The sequence below is a fragment of the Chaetura pelagica genome, unplaced genomic scaffold (assembly GCF_000747805.2).
Source record: "Chaetura pelagica isolate M959 unplaced genomic scaffold, ChaPel_1.0 scaffold37, whole genome shotgun sequence".
Taxonomy (NCBI): Eukaryota; Metazoa; Chordata; class Aves; order Apodiformes; family Apodidae; genus Chaetura; species Chaetura pelagica.
In genome coordinates this window covers 6,087,642-6,100,658 of record NW_009954567.1, presented here as the reverse complement: position 1 = coordinate 6,100,658, position 13,017 = coordinate 6,087,642, and the positions used below count along the sequence as shown (strand labels likewise).

At 42.4% G+C, this 13,017-nt stretch overlaps 1 protein-coding gene across 1 annotated transcript in view; it reads left to right on the top strand.

Annotated features, from left to right (window-relative positions):
- THBS4 (thrombospondin 4) overlaps positions 1 to 13,017 on the top strand; it is a 35,654-nt gene that overhangs the window by 15,500 nt on the left and 7,137 nt on the right. Inside the window, exons 8-16 of the mRNA XM_010005419.1 lie at positions 1,846 to 1,983; positions 2,591 to 2,668; positions 6,254 to 6,406; positions 7,760 to 7,864; positions 8,105 to 8,212; positions 9,301 to 9,460; positions 10,104 to 10,222; positions 11,001 to 11,053; positions 12,901 to 13,015. Of these exons, the coding sequence (XP_010003721.1) occupies positions 1,846 to 1,983; positions 2,591 to 2,668; positions 6,254 to 6,406; positions 7,760 to 7,864; positions 8,105 to 8,212; positions 9,301 to 9,460; positions 10,104 to 10,222; positions 11,001 to 11,053; positions 12,901 to 13,015 (1,029 nt within the window). The remainder of the gene's footprint in view (positions 1 to 1,845; positions 1,984 to 2,590; positions 2,669 to 6,253; positions 6,407 to 7,759; positions 7,865 to 8,104; positions 8,213 to 9,300; positions 9,461 to 10,103; positions 10,223 to 11,000; positions 11,054 to 12,900; positions 13,016 to 13,017) is intronic.

Below are 13,017 nucleotides of genomic sequence, written 5' to 3'. Positions count from 1 at the left end.
AGGGAGTTTAATTTTTGAAAAAAACCCAACAAACTAGCTTTTGATGTAGTTGTTTCTATTCCACAAGAAGATGTGATAGCACCTGTTATAAGGCAGACACGCTTCTTGTCAATACAGGCTTTGTCTCTTTAAATTTTAGTCCTCCTGAACCAGCCTTGGAGACTGAAGTCTTCTCTTCGAATGAAACTGGAGCCGTGTTTTCAGCCTTATCTTAAAAGTCTTTGAAAGAAAATAAACATTTATTGTTATTTTTCCTTTTGCTTCTTTTTGGTTGCGTTGAAAGCTGATAATGTTGACTTAAACTTTTTTCTCCTTGCGCTGTATGTTAGAAATTCAGAGCTTGCTTGTATTGAGGACTGAATTAATAAATATATCGTATCTCAAACAGTCACATAAAACCTGTGTTAATTGGAATGTGGCACTCTGAACACAAACAAGAAAACCACATACAGCTTCACCACATTTTTTCTGTTTGATGATTTTTGTCATTGCTCTTCACTCTGCTTTAAAAGCTGGATTTTCACTTGTGCAAGGGAAAGAAGGAGGCAGAAAATGGTGAAGTCTTTTCATTGTCTAATAAGAGAGATGTGTCTTATTACTCGTTTTCCTGAGTTGGTCAACACTAAGAAGGAAGGTGAATTATTATTTTTTTAAACTCTTTAGGGAAATCTCTTCTGTGAGTGCACCTTTCTACCAAATAAACTGATTCCTGTACTTCCTAATAACTGGCATTTAAAGAAAAGTTAATGTACAAATTCTGATAAAGACAAATCTAAAAGCTTCCTCACTAAGAGCTGCCATCATCTTTTCTGAGGCTGCTAGCATCTCTGCAATATGCTTCCTTTTTCATTACCAGTTTGAAGACGTTGCTTTCATATGCTGATGCCCTGTATCTAGGGAGCTGCAGCTCTGCTCTGTGTATGGTGTAATTTGAGTGCCCTCTGCTGCCTACAATAAAAAATCCACAGCAAATGGGGAGCACAAAATGTCTGTCCTGGATTTTACATTTTCTATATGCTAGTTGTGGACCGGCTTCCAACATATATTCCCATCACACATGCTTTGATATTAAACATACCTCTTCTTGCTCCCTTCTAAGTGTGTTTGGTTACAAGCTGTTTGTTTTCTGTAGGTGGATTATCTTCTGGTTTGTTTTCCCTCCATTTTGTGGAAGCTTTTATGTTAGCAATGGAGGGGGAAAAGGCATAGTTTAAAAACTCTTTTATATTTATTTCTCATGTTTCTTATTTTGGTTGTCTTTGAGCCATATGCAGCATGATGGGGTGTTTCTGGTTTTAGAACTCTTACAAATGCTACCTAGTGGCTAGTGTTGACGTTGGAGACACAGCAATGTGTAATGTGATTCCCAAAGTGGCACCCACAAGGCCAGCCTGTTATCTGGCTTGTGTTTGGGTTGTTTCTGGCCATGAGATTTGCCCAGATATAAATGAGGGAAAATGCTGCTGCCACTTCTGTGTCACAAAACAATTGGCTTGGAGTTACGTGGCTTTCCTGGTATTGTAGCCTGGACCCTTCCAGGGGGCTCTTGGCCTCTGAGGGAGCTGAACCTTCCCAGCAAAAGGAAGGACTGGCTAACAGAGCATAAGGGATCGACTATAGGCTATAATGGAAGATTTCAAATGTTTCTTAAATTACAGAGATAGCTGAAGACCTCCTGGGGTCAGAAATACCTGCGGAGACTGTTTCCTCTGTAAGCCAGCTCTAAGCAGAAGACACACAGACATTGCATGTAGCATTGCCTTTGGCTGGGGGGCCTGTGCACATAGCAGAGTCTGGGTGTCACTGAAGCACGAACGTGTGCCGGGTTCCTTTCTGTCTTTGCAGTGTCGCTACAGCCCCTGCTTCCCCGGCGTGCGATGTGTGAACACAGCTCCCGGCTTCCGCTGCGAGACCTGCCCCCCGGGATACACGGGGCAAACCGTGCAAGGGATCGGCCTCAGCTACGCCAAGAGCAACAAGCAGGTGGGTGGCAGCAGCTCTGCAGCAGCTGCTGTTGCCAGGCGCTGGTTTGTGCCAGTGCAGCTGTATCACATTTTGTTTACACCCCAGCTATCCTGTAATTGCCTTGTGCAGGGAGGCAGTTCTTCGGTTAGAAGATCCAAGTTGTGTTTGCTTGCCTTTAATGGGAGTATTAAGAGTGTAAGAGTTAGGACAAGAAAAAAGTCATGATCTTCATAGGTGTCTCTGATCAATTCTAAGAAAAGCTCTGGTGATCTGTGTAAACTGGCTTTGAACTACAAAGAGTATGATCCAAGAGGTCTGTTTTACTGTCATTTTTTCCATGTTTCTGCAGTGCCCTACGAGTGGAATATAGTTCATCTCTAAACTTTCGTGGGTGAACCAGAAGCCCATCCTAAGGTTGAAATTTTCTGTATCACAGTGTTTCCTCAGGGTTTATATGTGTCTGGAGATCCATTGGAAAGCTGGCAGATGGGCATGCCTGTGCCATTCTAAGAGCAGTTTCAGGAGAGGCTATGACTCTTTCCTAGGCTTAAACTTTAGGTTTTCTTCAGGCTTGGTTCTCAAATGGACATTGTTTTTATTGTACATTGATTTCTTTTATTGCTAGATCTGCTTAGATATTGATGAATGCCAGAATGGTGGACTTGGACTCTGCGTTCCAAATTCCCATTGCATAAACACTTTGGTAAGCACATTTTCATTCATGGCTTTAAAAGACTGATTGTTTTAAAATTCCATGAGTCTAGGATTGGATTTATGGCTCTGATTGAAGAGCTGAATAATACTGTTTGGTGGTTGGCTTATTCTAAACCAAAGAATCCTTTCATCTTTTCCTGACTAAGAATTAAAAAAAAAACCAGCAAATTCTTGATATGTCATTAACTTCTTCCTCTAGGCTGTATCCTTATCACTTTTCCTGCGGAACAGCAGGAAGTCTTCTCTATACCACCCAGTTATTTGTGTTTATGAGTATGTTATTGCAAGGAACCTTCTTAGACAGACTGAACCTTTGCTTCCCTTCATCTCCTCCCATGTGGGAACTACTGCATGAAACTGTTCCCCTGGAAGCTCTTTTTACAGATGTAAACCCTTCGCTTTGTTAGGTTATTTAGACAGTATTCCTCAAAATAAGTACAGAGAGGAGAAGGGCTGCAGTTGATACACTTTTAATACCATAGATATAAAATCCTAGAGAGCAAGCAAAGCAGAAGTAGATGTTTGAAAGATGGTTTGAAAGATGTTAGGATCAAATAGAAGAGGCATATAACCATTTTAATGCTGTAAAGCAATTTAGACCTTTCACTTAGAGCCATGGAATGACAGAGTCATTTAGGTTGGAAAAGGCCCTTAAGATCGTAGAGTCCAATTGTAATACTAACTCTACCAAGTCCATCACTACACCATATCCCTAAGTATCACATCTACACACCTTTTAAATACCTCCAGGGATGGTCACTCAACCCCTTCCCTGGGCAGCCTGTTCCATTGCCTGAAATCCTTTGCAGTTAAATTTTTTTCCTAATATCCAGTCTAAACTTCTCCAGCACAACTTGAGGCCATTTCTACTTGTCCTAATGCTTGTTACTTGGAAAAAGAGACTGACCCCCACCTCGCTACAACCTCTTTCCAGGTAGTTGTAGTGAGCAATAATGTCACTCCTCAGCCTCCTTTTCTCCCAGCTTAACAGCCCCACTTCCCTCAGCTGCTCCTCATCAGACTTGTTCTCTAGACCCTTCAGCACCTTCATTGTCGTTCTCAGGACTCTCTCCAGCACCTCAATGTCTTCCTTTTACTGAGGGGCCCAGAACAGAACACAGTACTTGGGGTGCAGCCTCACCAGTGCTGACTACAGGGGGACAGTCACTTCCCTAGTCCTGCTGGTCACACTATTTCTGACACAAGCCAGGATGCTGTTGGCCTTCTTGGCCACCTGGGCACACTGCTGGCTCATATCCAGCTGCTGTCCACCAGCTCCCCCATGTTCTTCTGCTGAGTAGTTTACCACCACACTTCCCCAAGCCTGTAGAGTTGCATAGGGTTTTTGTGCCCCAAAGGCAGGAGCCAATACTTGGCCTTTATGAACCTCATACAATTGGCCTTGGGCCATCAAGCCAGCCTATTCAGGTCCCTCTATAGAGCCTTCCTACCCTCAAAGCAGATCACATTCCCACCTAGCTTGGTCTCATCTGCAAACTCACAAAGGGTGCACTCAATCCCCTCATCCAGATCATTGATGAAGATACCAAACAGAACTGGCCCCAGAATTGAGCCCAGAGCAACACCACTGGTGACTGGCCACCAACTGGATCTAACTCCATTCACCACAACTCTCTGGGCCTGGACATCCAGCTGCTTTTTTACCCAGTGAAGAGTGCACCCATCCAAGCCATGAGCAGCCAGTTTCTCCAGGAGAATCCTGTGGGAAAGGGTGTCAAAGGCTTTACTGAAGTCTAGGTAGACAACATCCACAGCCTTTCCCTCATCCACTAAGCACATCATCATGTCATCAAAGGGGATCAGGTTAGTCAAGCAGGGTTTGACTTTCATAAGCCCATGCTGCCTTGGCCTGATCACCTGATTGTCCTTTACATGCCAGTTATGTCACTGTGAAATACTGTTCTGCTATAGCTGGCTGCACAGGGCAGGCTTTCTCTGTAGCAAGAGAAGGGTGAAAAGTCTCCTGCAGGTGTAAAGGTGGACCGTTTTGCAGCTAGAGAGCATTGAGGCTACCAGTAGTGTTCAAGGGGTGTTATTTTCTTGTGAAAACATTGCTTTCTAGAACTGCTTTCAGTGTTCAATGTGTTGTTTGTTTGTTTGTTTGTTTTTTAGTATCTGCACCATTTCTGTCACATGTTTTATCATATTGCATGACTGGACATGACTAGTCCTCTTCAAGAGGCCGTGAGGCCCTGTTGGCAGAGGGCAACAAGTAATCTGCCATCTGTCAAAATAGAGCAGTGTGGGTTTTTTACTCCTGTCACCCTTTAGAATCAGTTTGGTCTGGAATTGCTGCCTTAAAGTCTATTTTAATGCATACAAGCGCATGATATAGGAAAGAATGTACTGAGCAAGTTCAGCGGACCCCAGAAGATAGTACCCTGGTGTCCATTAGGAAGCATGTGCCAGTGTGTTTTATGTAAGCCTTGCCATTTGCATAGACCAGTGATTATTTTACTATTCAGTCATCTGTACATCTTCAGCCTAGAAGTATGCAAACAGCATGGAGTTAAAATCTGGAATGAAGCTAGGAGCAGAGGACAAAAGTAGTGCCCAGTTTGGATAGTAAATGTGGCTCCTTATCATGGTGGACTGGGACAGTCCTGGCAGTTCCTCAGGCTTTGTACAGGAAGAGTGAAGTCGTATGAAGTGCTTTAGTTTCACAGATGGATGGATGCACAAGTCTGTCAGACATCTGCCTGTTTCTGTTCCATGACATGTAAAAAATATTTATTCTCTATAAATAAAAAAGATTGTCTTCAGTGATTTTTTATGTCATATGTTACAAATCTACAAGTATGTGAGACAGAGACAAAAGCTGCATTAGGTGCCTAAAGAAGACCCCTTATCAGAATTTATCCATTAATATCTCATACAGAGGTTGTCCCAGCACACACTGAGTTTCCTTGACCTAGCTCCTTTGGATTTGTTTACACAAGAGAGTGGCACAAATATAGATATACATGCATCTAGGTAAACCACTGTAAAAGGTTACATGGATCTTCATATTGCAGTGTAAATGAGGATGACTGTCTTTTAAAAATTCCTGAATTCTTTTGTGAATAACAAGATTTAGCTCAAATTGTCTTAAAAACAGCTAAGTTAAAAAAAAAATTTAATGAGGAAAAGACATTATGTACTTCCTTGTCTCTTTTCCGAGTTGTGCCCAGTTGAGTTTAAATAAACTGGTCAGTCTGCTTTAGACTGAAATAAGAGCATTCAATCCGATTAAGTGGGTGCTGCTTAGAATTTTACACAAAGTTTTGGCCACCTGGAAGCTGCTCAGAGTTGCTGCTACATGACTTTTCTCTGGCTCAGCAAGAGTCTGGTCTAAACAGGTGAGATTTCAGCATGTTTTCCAGCATGCACTGTGGGAGCCAAACGTGAATTTCACATAGAAAATAAAGTTTGTTCGCAGTGCAGGAGGCTGCAGTGGATGAAAAAGTACACTTGGACACCATGAGCAGTATGGTATAAATCTTGCTCCCATGCTTGCTTTAAAAGAAAGTGTAGTCCTGTTCAAGGGCTATCTTGTGACTTTTTGTTCTTGCAGGGATCTTTCCGTTGTGGCCAGTGCAAACCAGGATACACAGGAGACCAAACCAGGGGATGCCTGGCTGAGAGGAGCTGCAGAAATAGAGCCCTCAATCCATGCAGTATCCATGCCCGTTGTATTGAGGAGAGGAGAGGAGAGGTGACATGTATTGTGAGTTCATAAATTCATGCATTTGTACAGTGAAAAATAGCCTTTTTTAGGCTGGAACTGAGAAAGTCTTTGTGGTCATTTTACACAGGTGAGTGTTTTAACCAGACTGTGGCACACGGGCCCTGATCAGCTACAAAAATAACCAGGCTGAGTCTGTCTTGCAATTGCTTTCTTCTTGCAGCATGTCTGTAAGGCAGCCATGCTCATGTACCATATTTTACTGTATCTGTGCAATTAGATCTTTTGGGAATGGTTTTTATAGACTTCTTATGGTATCCTCAGAAAGGACTGTCAGTGTCACTCTACAGAAGACATCACAAGGACAAATTCCTCTCCTAGTGCTCAGCTGCATAGCTGTGAGTAGGGATCCTCTCAGTGTACCCAACGTGCCTCTATTTGCCTACTGGCAGAGTTGGTATTTTTCCAAGGGAGACTACAGATTCTAGGCACAGGTAGGCTGTACTGTGCTTTCCAGCAGTGGGAGTGGAGGAGCACCAAGTGGCCCATAAATTTTCCTTGCAACAGTCTAAATGAAATACATTACTTAGATTTTCCAGCTTGCGAGGGGAAGCAAGAGACTAATCCTGTCTCCTAAATTTGGATACAGTACTTGCTTTTGCTAGCATTTACCTTGGCCTTGTTTTCAAGTACATCTGTTTGAAAGAAGAAGAATCTAGGATATTTTAAGTCCATGCAGCAATGGGAAGCTGCCTAGATACTTGTTTTAAGCAAGTCTTCATTTAAGAGGATGCCAGAGTTTCATGTGCAGATCTGTTCCTGTACCTTCGGTTACAACAAAAACAAGATACTGGTTTAAAACACTACCAGTTTAATTGGCTAGGATAAACTTGTATGCAGATGCACTTTGCTGATGCAAACTTAATAAATGTGAGCACGGTTTTTAAATAAATCTTCCTCTAGTTGCAGATGTATTTTTGAGATTCTGAACAAAACACAGTCATCCCATTCAACCATGAGCTGCTTGCTGAGATGCTAGGTGTATACTCTGCCTAGGTCCCCCCTTTTCCTTTTCTCCACCTGCAGGTGAGGAACCAATACTGATTCCTGACAAGTATCTAAAATCTATAGCTTGCACTGAAGTTATTAGGTGTTGCAGGCAGACATTCCATTTAACATCAAGTCTTAACTCTTACTAGCTATGCCTAGATACAAAGAGCTTGAAACAGGTATTTTCTTTCCACACTGAGAGATGCTGAAATGTGCCTCATGGCACTTCTGTGCCCGTCTGTGCCTTCTGTGTGTTTTCAAGATTGATGTGGGGTTTCCCTGTCCATTATTGCTATAGTGACTCATTAACATTTTGGTAGTACTACTATGGTGTTTCATTGATAGTGTGGCATTGGCTGGGCTGGTGATGGTTATATTTGTGGAAAAGACGTTGACATTGATGGCTACCCTAATGAGGAACTCTCCTGCTCAGCTGAAAACTGCAGGAAGGTAAGAGGCTCTTTCTTAACCTGACAATAATTCAGAGCATGAAGGGGAGAAGAGGAAGAGTGGACGAAATGTGACTAGATGCATTAATCATTCTTTCAAGTTATTCAATTCCTCTGGATAAATTGTATTTAATTTAATTGATTGATTAATTAAAACAGTAATAGAAGAAGCAATTAAAATTATGAAGGCTTTCAGTTTACCCATAGGACACCAGACTTGTCTCTTTTTTTTTTTGTTTAGGACAATTGCAAATTTGTCCCGAACTCTGGACAAGAAGATGCCGATGGTGATGGGATTGGGGATGCGTGTGATGACGATGCAGATGGAGACGGCATTCCCAACGAGCAGGTGCTGTGTACAGATCCAGGCACAGGAGTCTCTGCATGCAGAAGGATTTCACATGACTGCATTAGGCAGTGATTTTGAAATCTGGCTCACTACTATTTGCCAGATATTATCCCATACCCATCACTGTATGCAGTTCTCCAAGTCCTGTCTTTTCCTTTTATATACTTGCTTTTATAAGACCTAAAGAACCCAAGCTGTCTCACCCAGGCTTGGATTCCACCAGTGTAGGCCCCATTATTATATTTTAGTATTTAATTCTAGAGCTTTTATTATACAGAACTTGAATCCTTCCGTATTCTGTATTACTGTCCTGTAGCATGGCCTTCAGGAACATTACTTGCCTTAGTGTCCTTCTTTTTGAAGAGCAGGTTGACCTGACATTACATTCCTTGAGGGATCCAAAACCCACATAAAAGAAAATATGTTAAATCCTTTTCAACTGTAAATCTGTTTCAATCAAGAAACTGCTTTATTGTGGCTAAGCTCTATTCTGCTTCTGCATGTGCAAGAGGATGAGGTAATGGGTTTGCCAGATGGGATAGGAAAGTTCCTTGAAATAGTGTTTTCTCCATGTGCCTCCTGATGCTCTTGGAGAGTAAACAGCAGATGGATTTAAAAAACTAAATGCTTGTACCTTTTTGCATAAAAAATCCTGTTTTCCCAAGGATTTCAGCTTTGGTTTGAGTCTTTACCAGAAGGGGGCAAAACCTGTCACAGAGAGCATCTACAAACCCTGTCAGGATCTCTGAACTGCAGCTTTTGAGAAGGACCATGTAAGGAAGCCAGGGCACCAAACCAGGTTCCTCATCATGGACACATCCAACATGTGAATCAGAAGTCAAAGTTATAAATAAAGCCTTATGGTACTGGGTGTTCAAGTTTAGAGTTCCTATGGTGTGGTTCAAAGCAGAACTTTGAGGGAGCCAGTGAAATCTGATCCAGATCATTCACATGAAATGTCAAACTGCTTGCAGTAATTTATTTATTTTTTAATGAAAGTAGAAAAAAATACAAGAGTTATATAAATATGGTAAAGTAGAAATTGAAGATTCAGGCCCAGTTCATGTCTGGATCTGTGTTTCTTTCAGGATAATTGTGTCTTGGCTCCCAATGTTAACCAGAGAAACAGCGACCAAGATATCTTCGGAGATGCTTGTGACAACTGCCGTCATGTCCTGAATAATGACCAGAGGGACACAGATGGTGATGGGAAAGGAGATGCTTGTGATGATGACATGGATGGAGATGGTTGGTAATTTTTACTTCCAGCTTCTCTGATGTTCTTTACACTTGCCCAGAACAGCTGCATTTTGTCTTTCTTCATGAAACCTGTGTTTGGAATCCTTTTAATTTAGATTAATAGACATCTTTTATGTGCTTTTGGAAGCACTGAAAACTGTAACAGATAAACTGAGCTGTTCCATGAATAAATTAAGGTCATTGGTCATTCAGTAATTCCCTAAAAGTGTAAACATGTCCCAGAGTATCTGGCTGCTGCTTGTCCCAGATGCCCAAGAGCTACATGATGTATTATTTTCATTGCTCTAAGAGGCTTGAAAGAAATAAAAAAATCACAGCCCTTCAAATGTAATAACAAAGATTGAATGTCCCATCCTGTAAGTTGTGATACAGGAACATGATAGAATGAATTGTGCGTAATTAATGAAGTGTGTGTGTTGGGGTTGAAAGCAGTTATTTCACAAGGTTTTTTGGCTTATATTAAATGAATGGATGCACAGATAAGAAGAAGTCACTGTGCAGGCTTACAATGTCATTGCAAGAAAAGTAGTTGCTGAAAAGGAATAGTGTATTTATTCTTCTTGATGTTTATGTTGCCCAACAACAAATACAGGAATAGTTTTTCATTAACATCCAGTCCATTTTTTGCTAGGTATTAAGAACCTTTTGGATAATTGTCAGAGGATCCCCAACCAAGACCAGGAGGATGGGGATAATGATGGTGTTGGTGATGCCTGTGACAGCTGCCCTACAATCAGCAACCCAAACCAGGTTAGCAGGCAGAAGGAAAACATATCCTTTTTTAGGGAGAGGGTCTGCTGAGGTCCAGAAAGATGCAAGAGAATGAGGCAGCCCACATAGTCAGTGTTTTATCTTGTAACAGTAGGTATTCAGGGAAGTTTCATGGAGTTTCAGACTCCTGACATGAGAAAGGGGAGCCACCAGGCATATTCTCATAGCTTGGAGTGTTAGCACCCCTGGTTCTGCTGTCATGCTGTGAAACGTGTGCATATTCCAGTCCCACAGAGTGCAATGCCAGACTCTGCACAGTGGTGTCATCTAGTTACACGTGGTATTTCTTTAATTAGGACAAAATCCTGGTGTCCTTATTTAGCAAAACTTCCACTGCTCCTAGATGAGAAGTCAGTGAGGCTTTTCTTACGTTTTGAATTCTGATTAAGCCACTTGTAACTAACAGAAAACTGCTGGAAACTATAGAGAAACACTGTAGATTTTCAAGGTTGCTTAAGAACCTTTGTTAGAAATGAGGGATATCTATATCTGGTAGTAGAGGAATCTTGCTTCAACCACTCATATTGCTTGAACTGCTCCAACCAAGTTTAACTCTGTCTGGGTTTTTTTTCTTTAATAAAATTGACTTTTTGGTTAGATTGATTATGCAAACAAGAAAATATATTTTGTAAAACAAATGTTTTTCCATACTTCTATTTTAATTGTCTTTGATTTGGTTGTGGTTTGGTTTAATACTGCCATTTTAACAGATGCTTTCAGCAGCTGATACTGGAACTTTCTCCGTTTCCTTTTGCAGTCAGATGTTGACAATGACCTGGTTGGAGATTCCTGCGATACCAACCAGGACAGGTATGCTGAGCTGTGGCTTGTGACAGCAGCAGGCAAATGGAAGAGGCTAGTCTTGAGCTGAAGCATTCCTGGAGAACTGCAGTCCCTCACACTGGCCTTGATGTCATTCCAGTACTTTCTCAAAGAGAAAAAAACAGTGTTAGGATTTATCAGCCTTGTTGGTTCACTTCACTGTAGCAAAACAGTTATGGAGCCCCTCACCTTTAGCCCCTTGTTCACACAGGCTTCCTGTGAGTTCCTGTGGAAGTGGCACTCAGAACAGTTCTCTGTCTGTAAAACCCAGAGCAGTACTCAGAGCTGCTTATCATCTTCTTTTCTTTCTTTTTTTCTTTAGCAGAAATTTCACATTTAAGGGTTGTATGTTTTTCCATAGGAAGCTAGTGTTTCAGAAACAGAATTCCATCACCAAGTGTAAAACATCTGCAGATAAAACCCATTTGCTATAGCACAGCAGGAGTGGCAAGGCTCCCCCATGGCTTTTACATGCCCTGAGCATTAAGACAACCACATCCCATGACAAACTGCTGATGCCTGGCTGGAAGCCACTTCTGCAAAGCCAGCTTTGGGGGTGGCAAGTCCTCCTCTGTGCTCCTCACATCAGCAAGAGAAGTGATAAATCCCCTGCTGGTACAGCATTTCACCAGCTGCAGACAGCTGGAAGGTCTCACCCTAGGGCTGTGGGTGGGTGCTGCTGCCTAGGACAGTGCAGGGAGCCCACTTCCCAGCCTCCACAGATATCCTTCCTGATCTTAGGCCAGGAGCTGCCAAGGCCCCTAGCTGGGAGCCATTTTATTCTTAGGTAGATACAGCCCTGTTTTTTTCCCTGTTTTAAAAAAAGGCCTCTTTTTCCTCAAACCTAACTAATGTGTATGAAGAATTTCCTGGTAGAAATACTGTAGCTCTGCCTGAGGTTAACCTTGCAATAGATAGATGTGCGTTTTATCTCAGGAACATGCAAACATTAGTTGCTCTGACCTAAAATTTATCTTTCTTAAGCATAGAGAGATAGATGGCAATATTCACAGTTGTAAGCTGCAGGTCTGCCTTCATTTGGCTACGTCACTTCTGCTCTGTCTGTGCAAAAGGTAGCAAGGTCAAACATGCCTTGCCAGAAACCATCTTGTTTATGATGTGTGTCATACCTGACTTCAGGCCATTTTTTTTCTATAGTCTGTGTCCCCACTCCTGGTGACTTCACTGTAGCCAGCTGATGCTGCTGAATTTCTCTTCTGTTTCCTACTGTACAGCTCCCCTGTGGGACTGTAATGTAACAAAACTTGCAATGCAGGAGGGTGAAAGTGGTGCTTGTTTTTTAAACATGTCTGATGGCAGGTCCTCATGCAGGGTCTCCCATAAAATTTTGATCACACTCACTGCTCCGTGTTAATGAGCACCAAGACACTTGTGGACATGTGTGACATGAGCTGTTGGGCTGTTGCTATCTCCTGGATGCCTTTTGATTGGTGGCACTACACTTGTTGGATGTGCCTTCCACACCCTTTAGGAGTGGATGTTGTTTGGGATCTTGGGCTCGGGTATCTTTTCCCATTCCATTTAAGGCTTCTTTTTCTTGTCCTTATCTGGGTATTTTTGTAGCTCCAGGCTTAGTCTTCATCTTCCTGCTACCTTATCACACCTTATTCTGTGTTCTTATTACCTAATTCTGTGTTCCTCATCCTCTTGCTGTTCAGCCATCTGAGTGACACCAGGTCATGGTTTCCTACTGGTCTGGTTTCAGCTCTGGGGGTGCCTGCAGAGTGCTTCCTGTTCAGGTACCTGTGCTGTGCCCCATGCAGAGGCAGGAGCTGATGCTGGTGTGCCATTTCTTTTTGTATCTGTGCTTGTAGCGACGGCGACGGGCACCAGGACACCACAGACAATTGCCCCACCGTCATTAACAGCTCCCAGCTGGACACGGATAAGGATGGGTTGGGTGATGAGTGTGACGACGACGATGATAACGA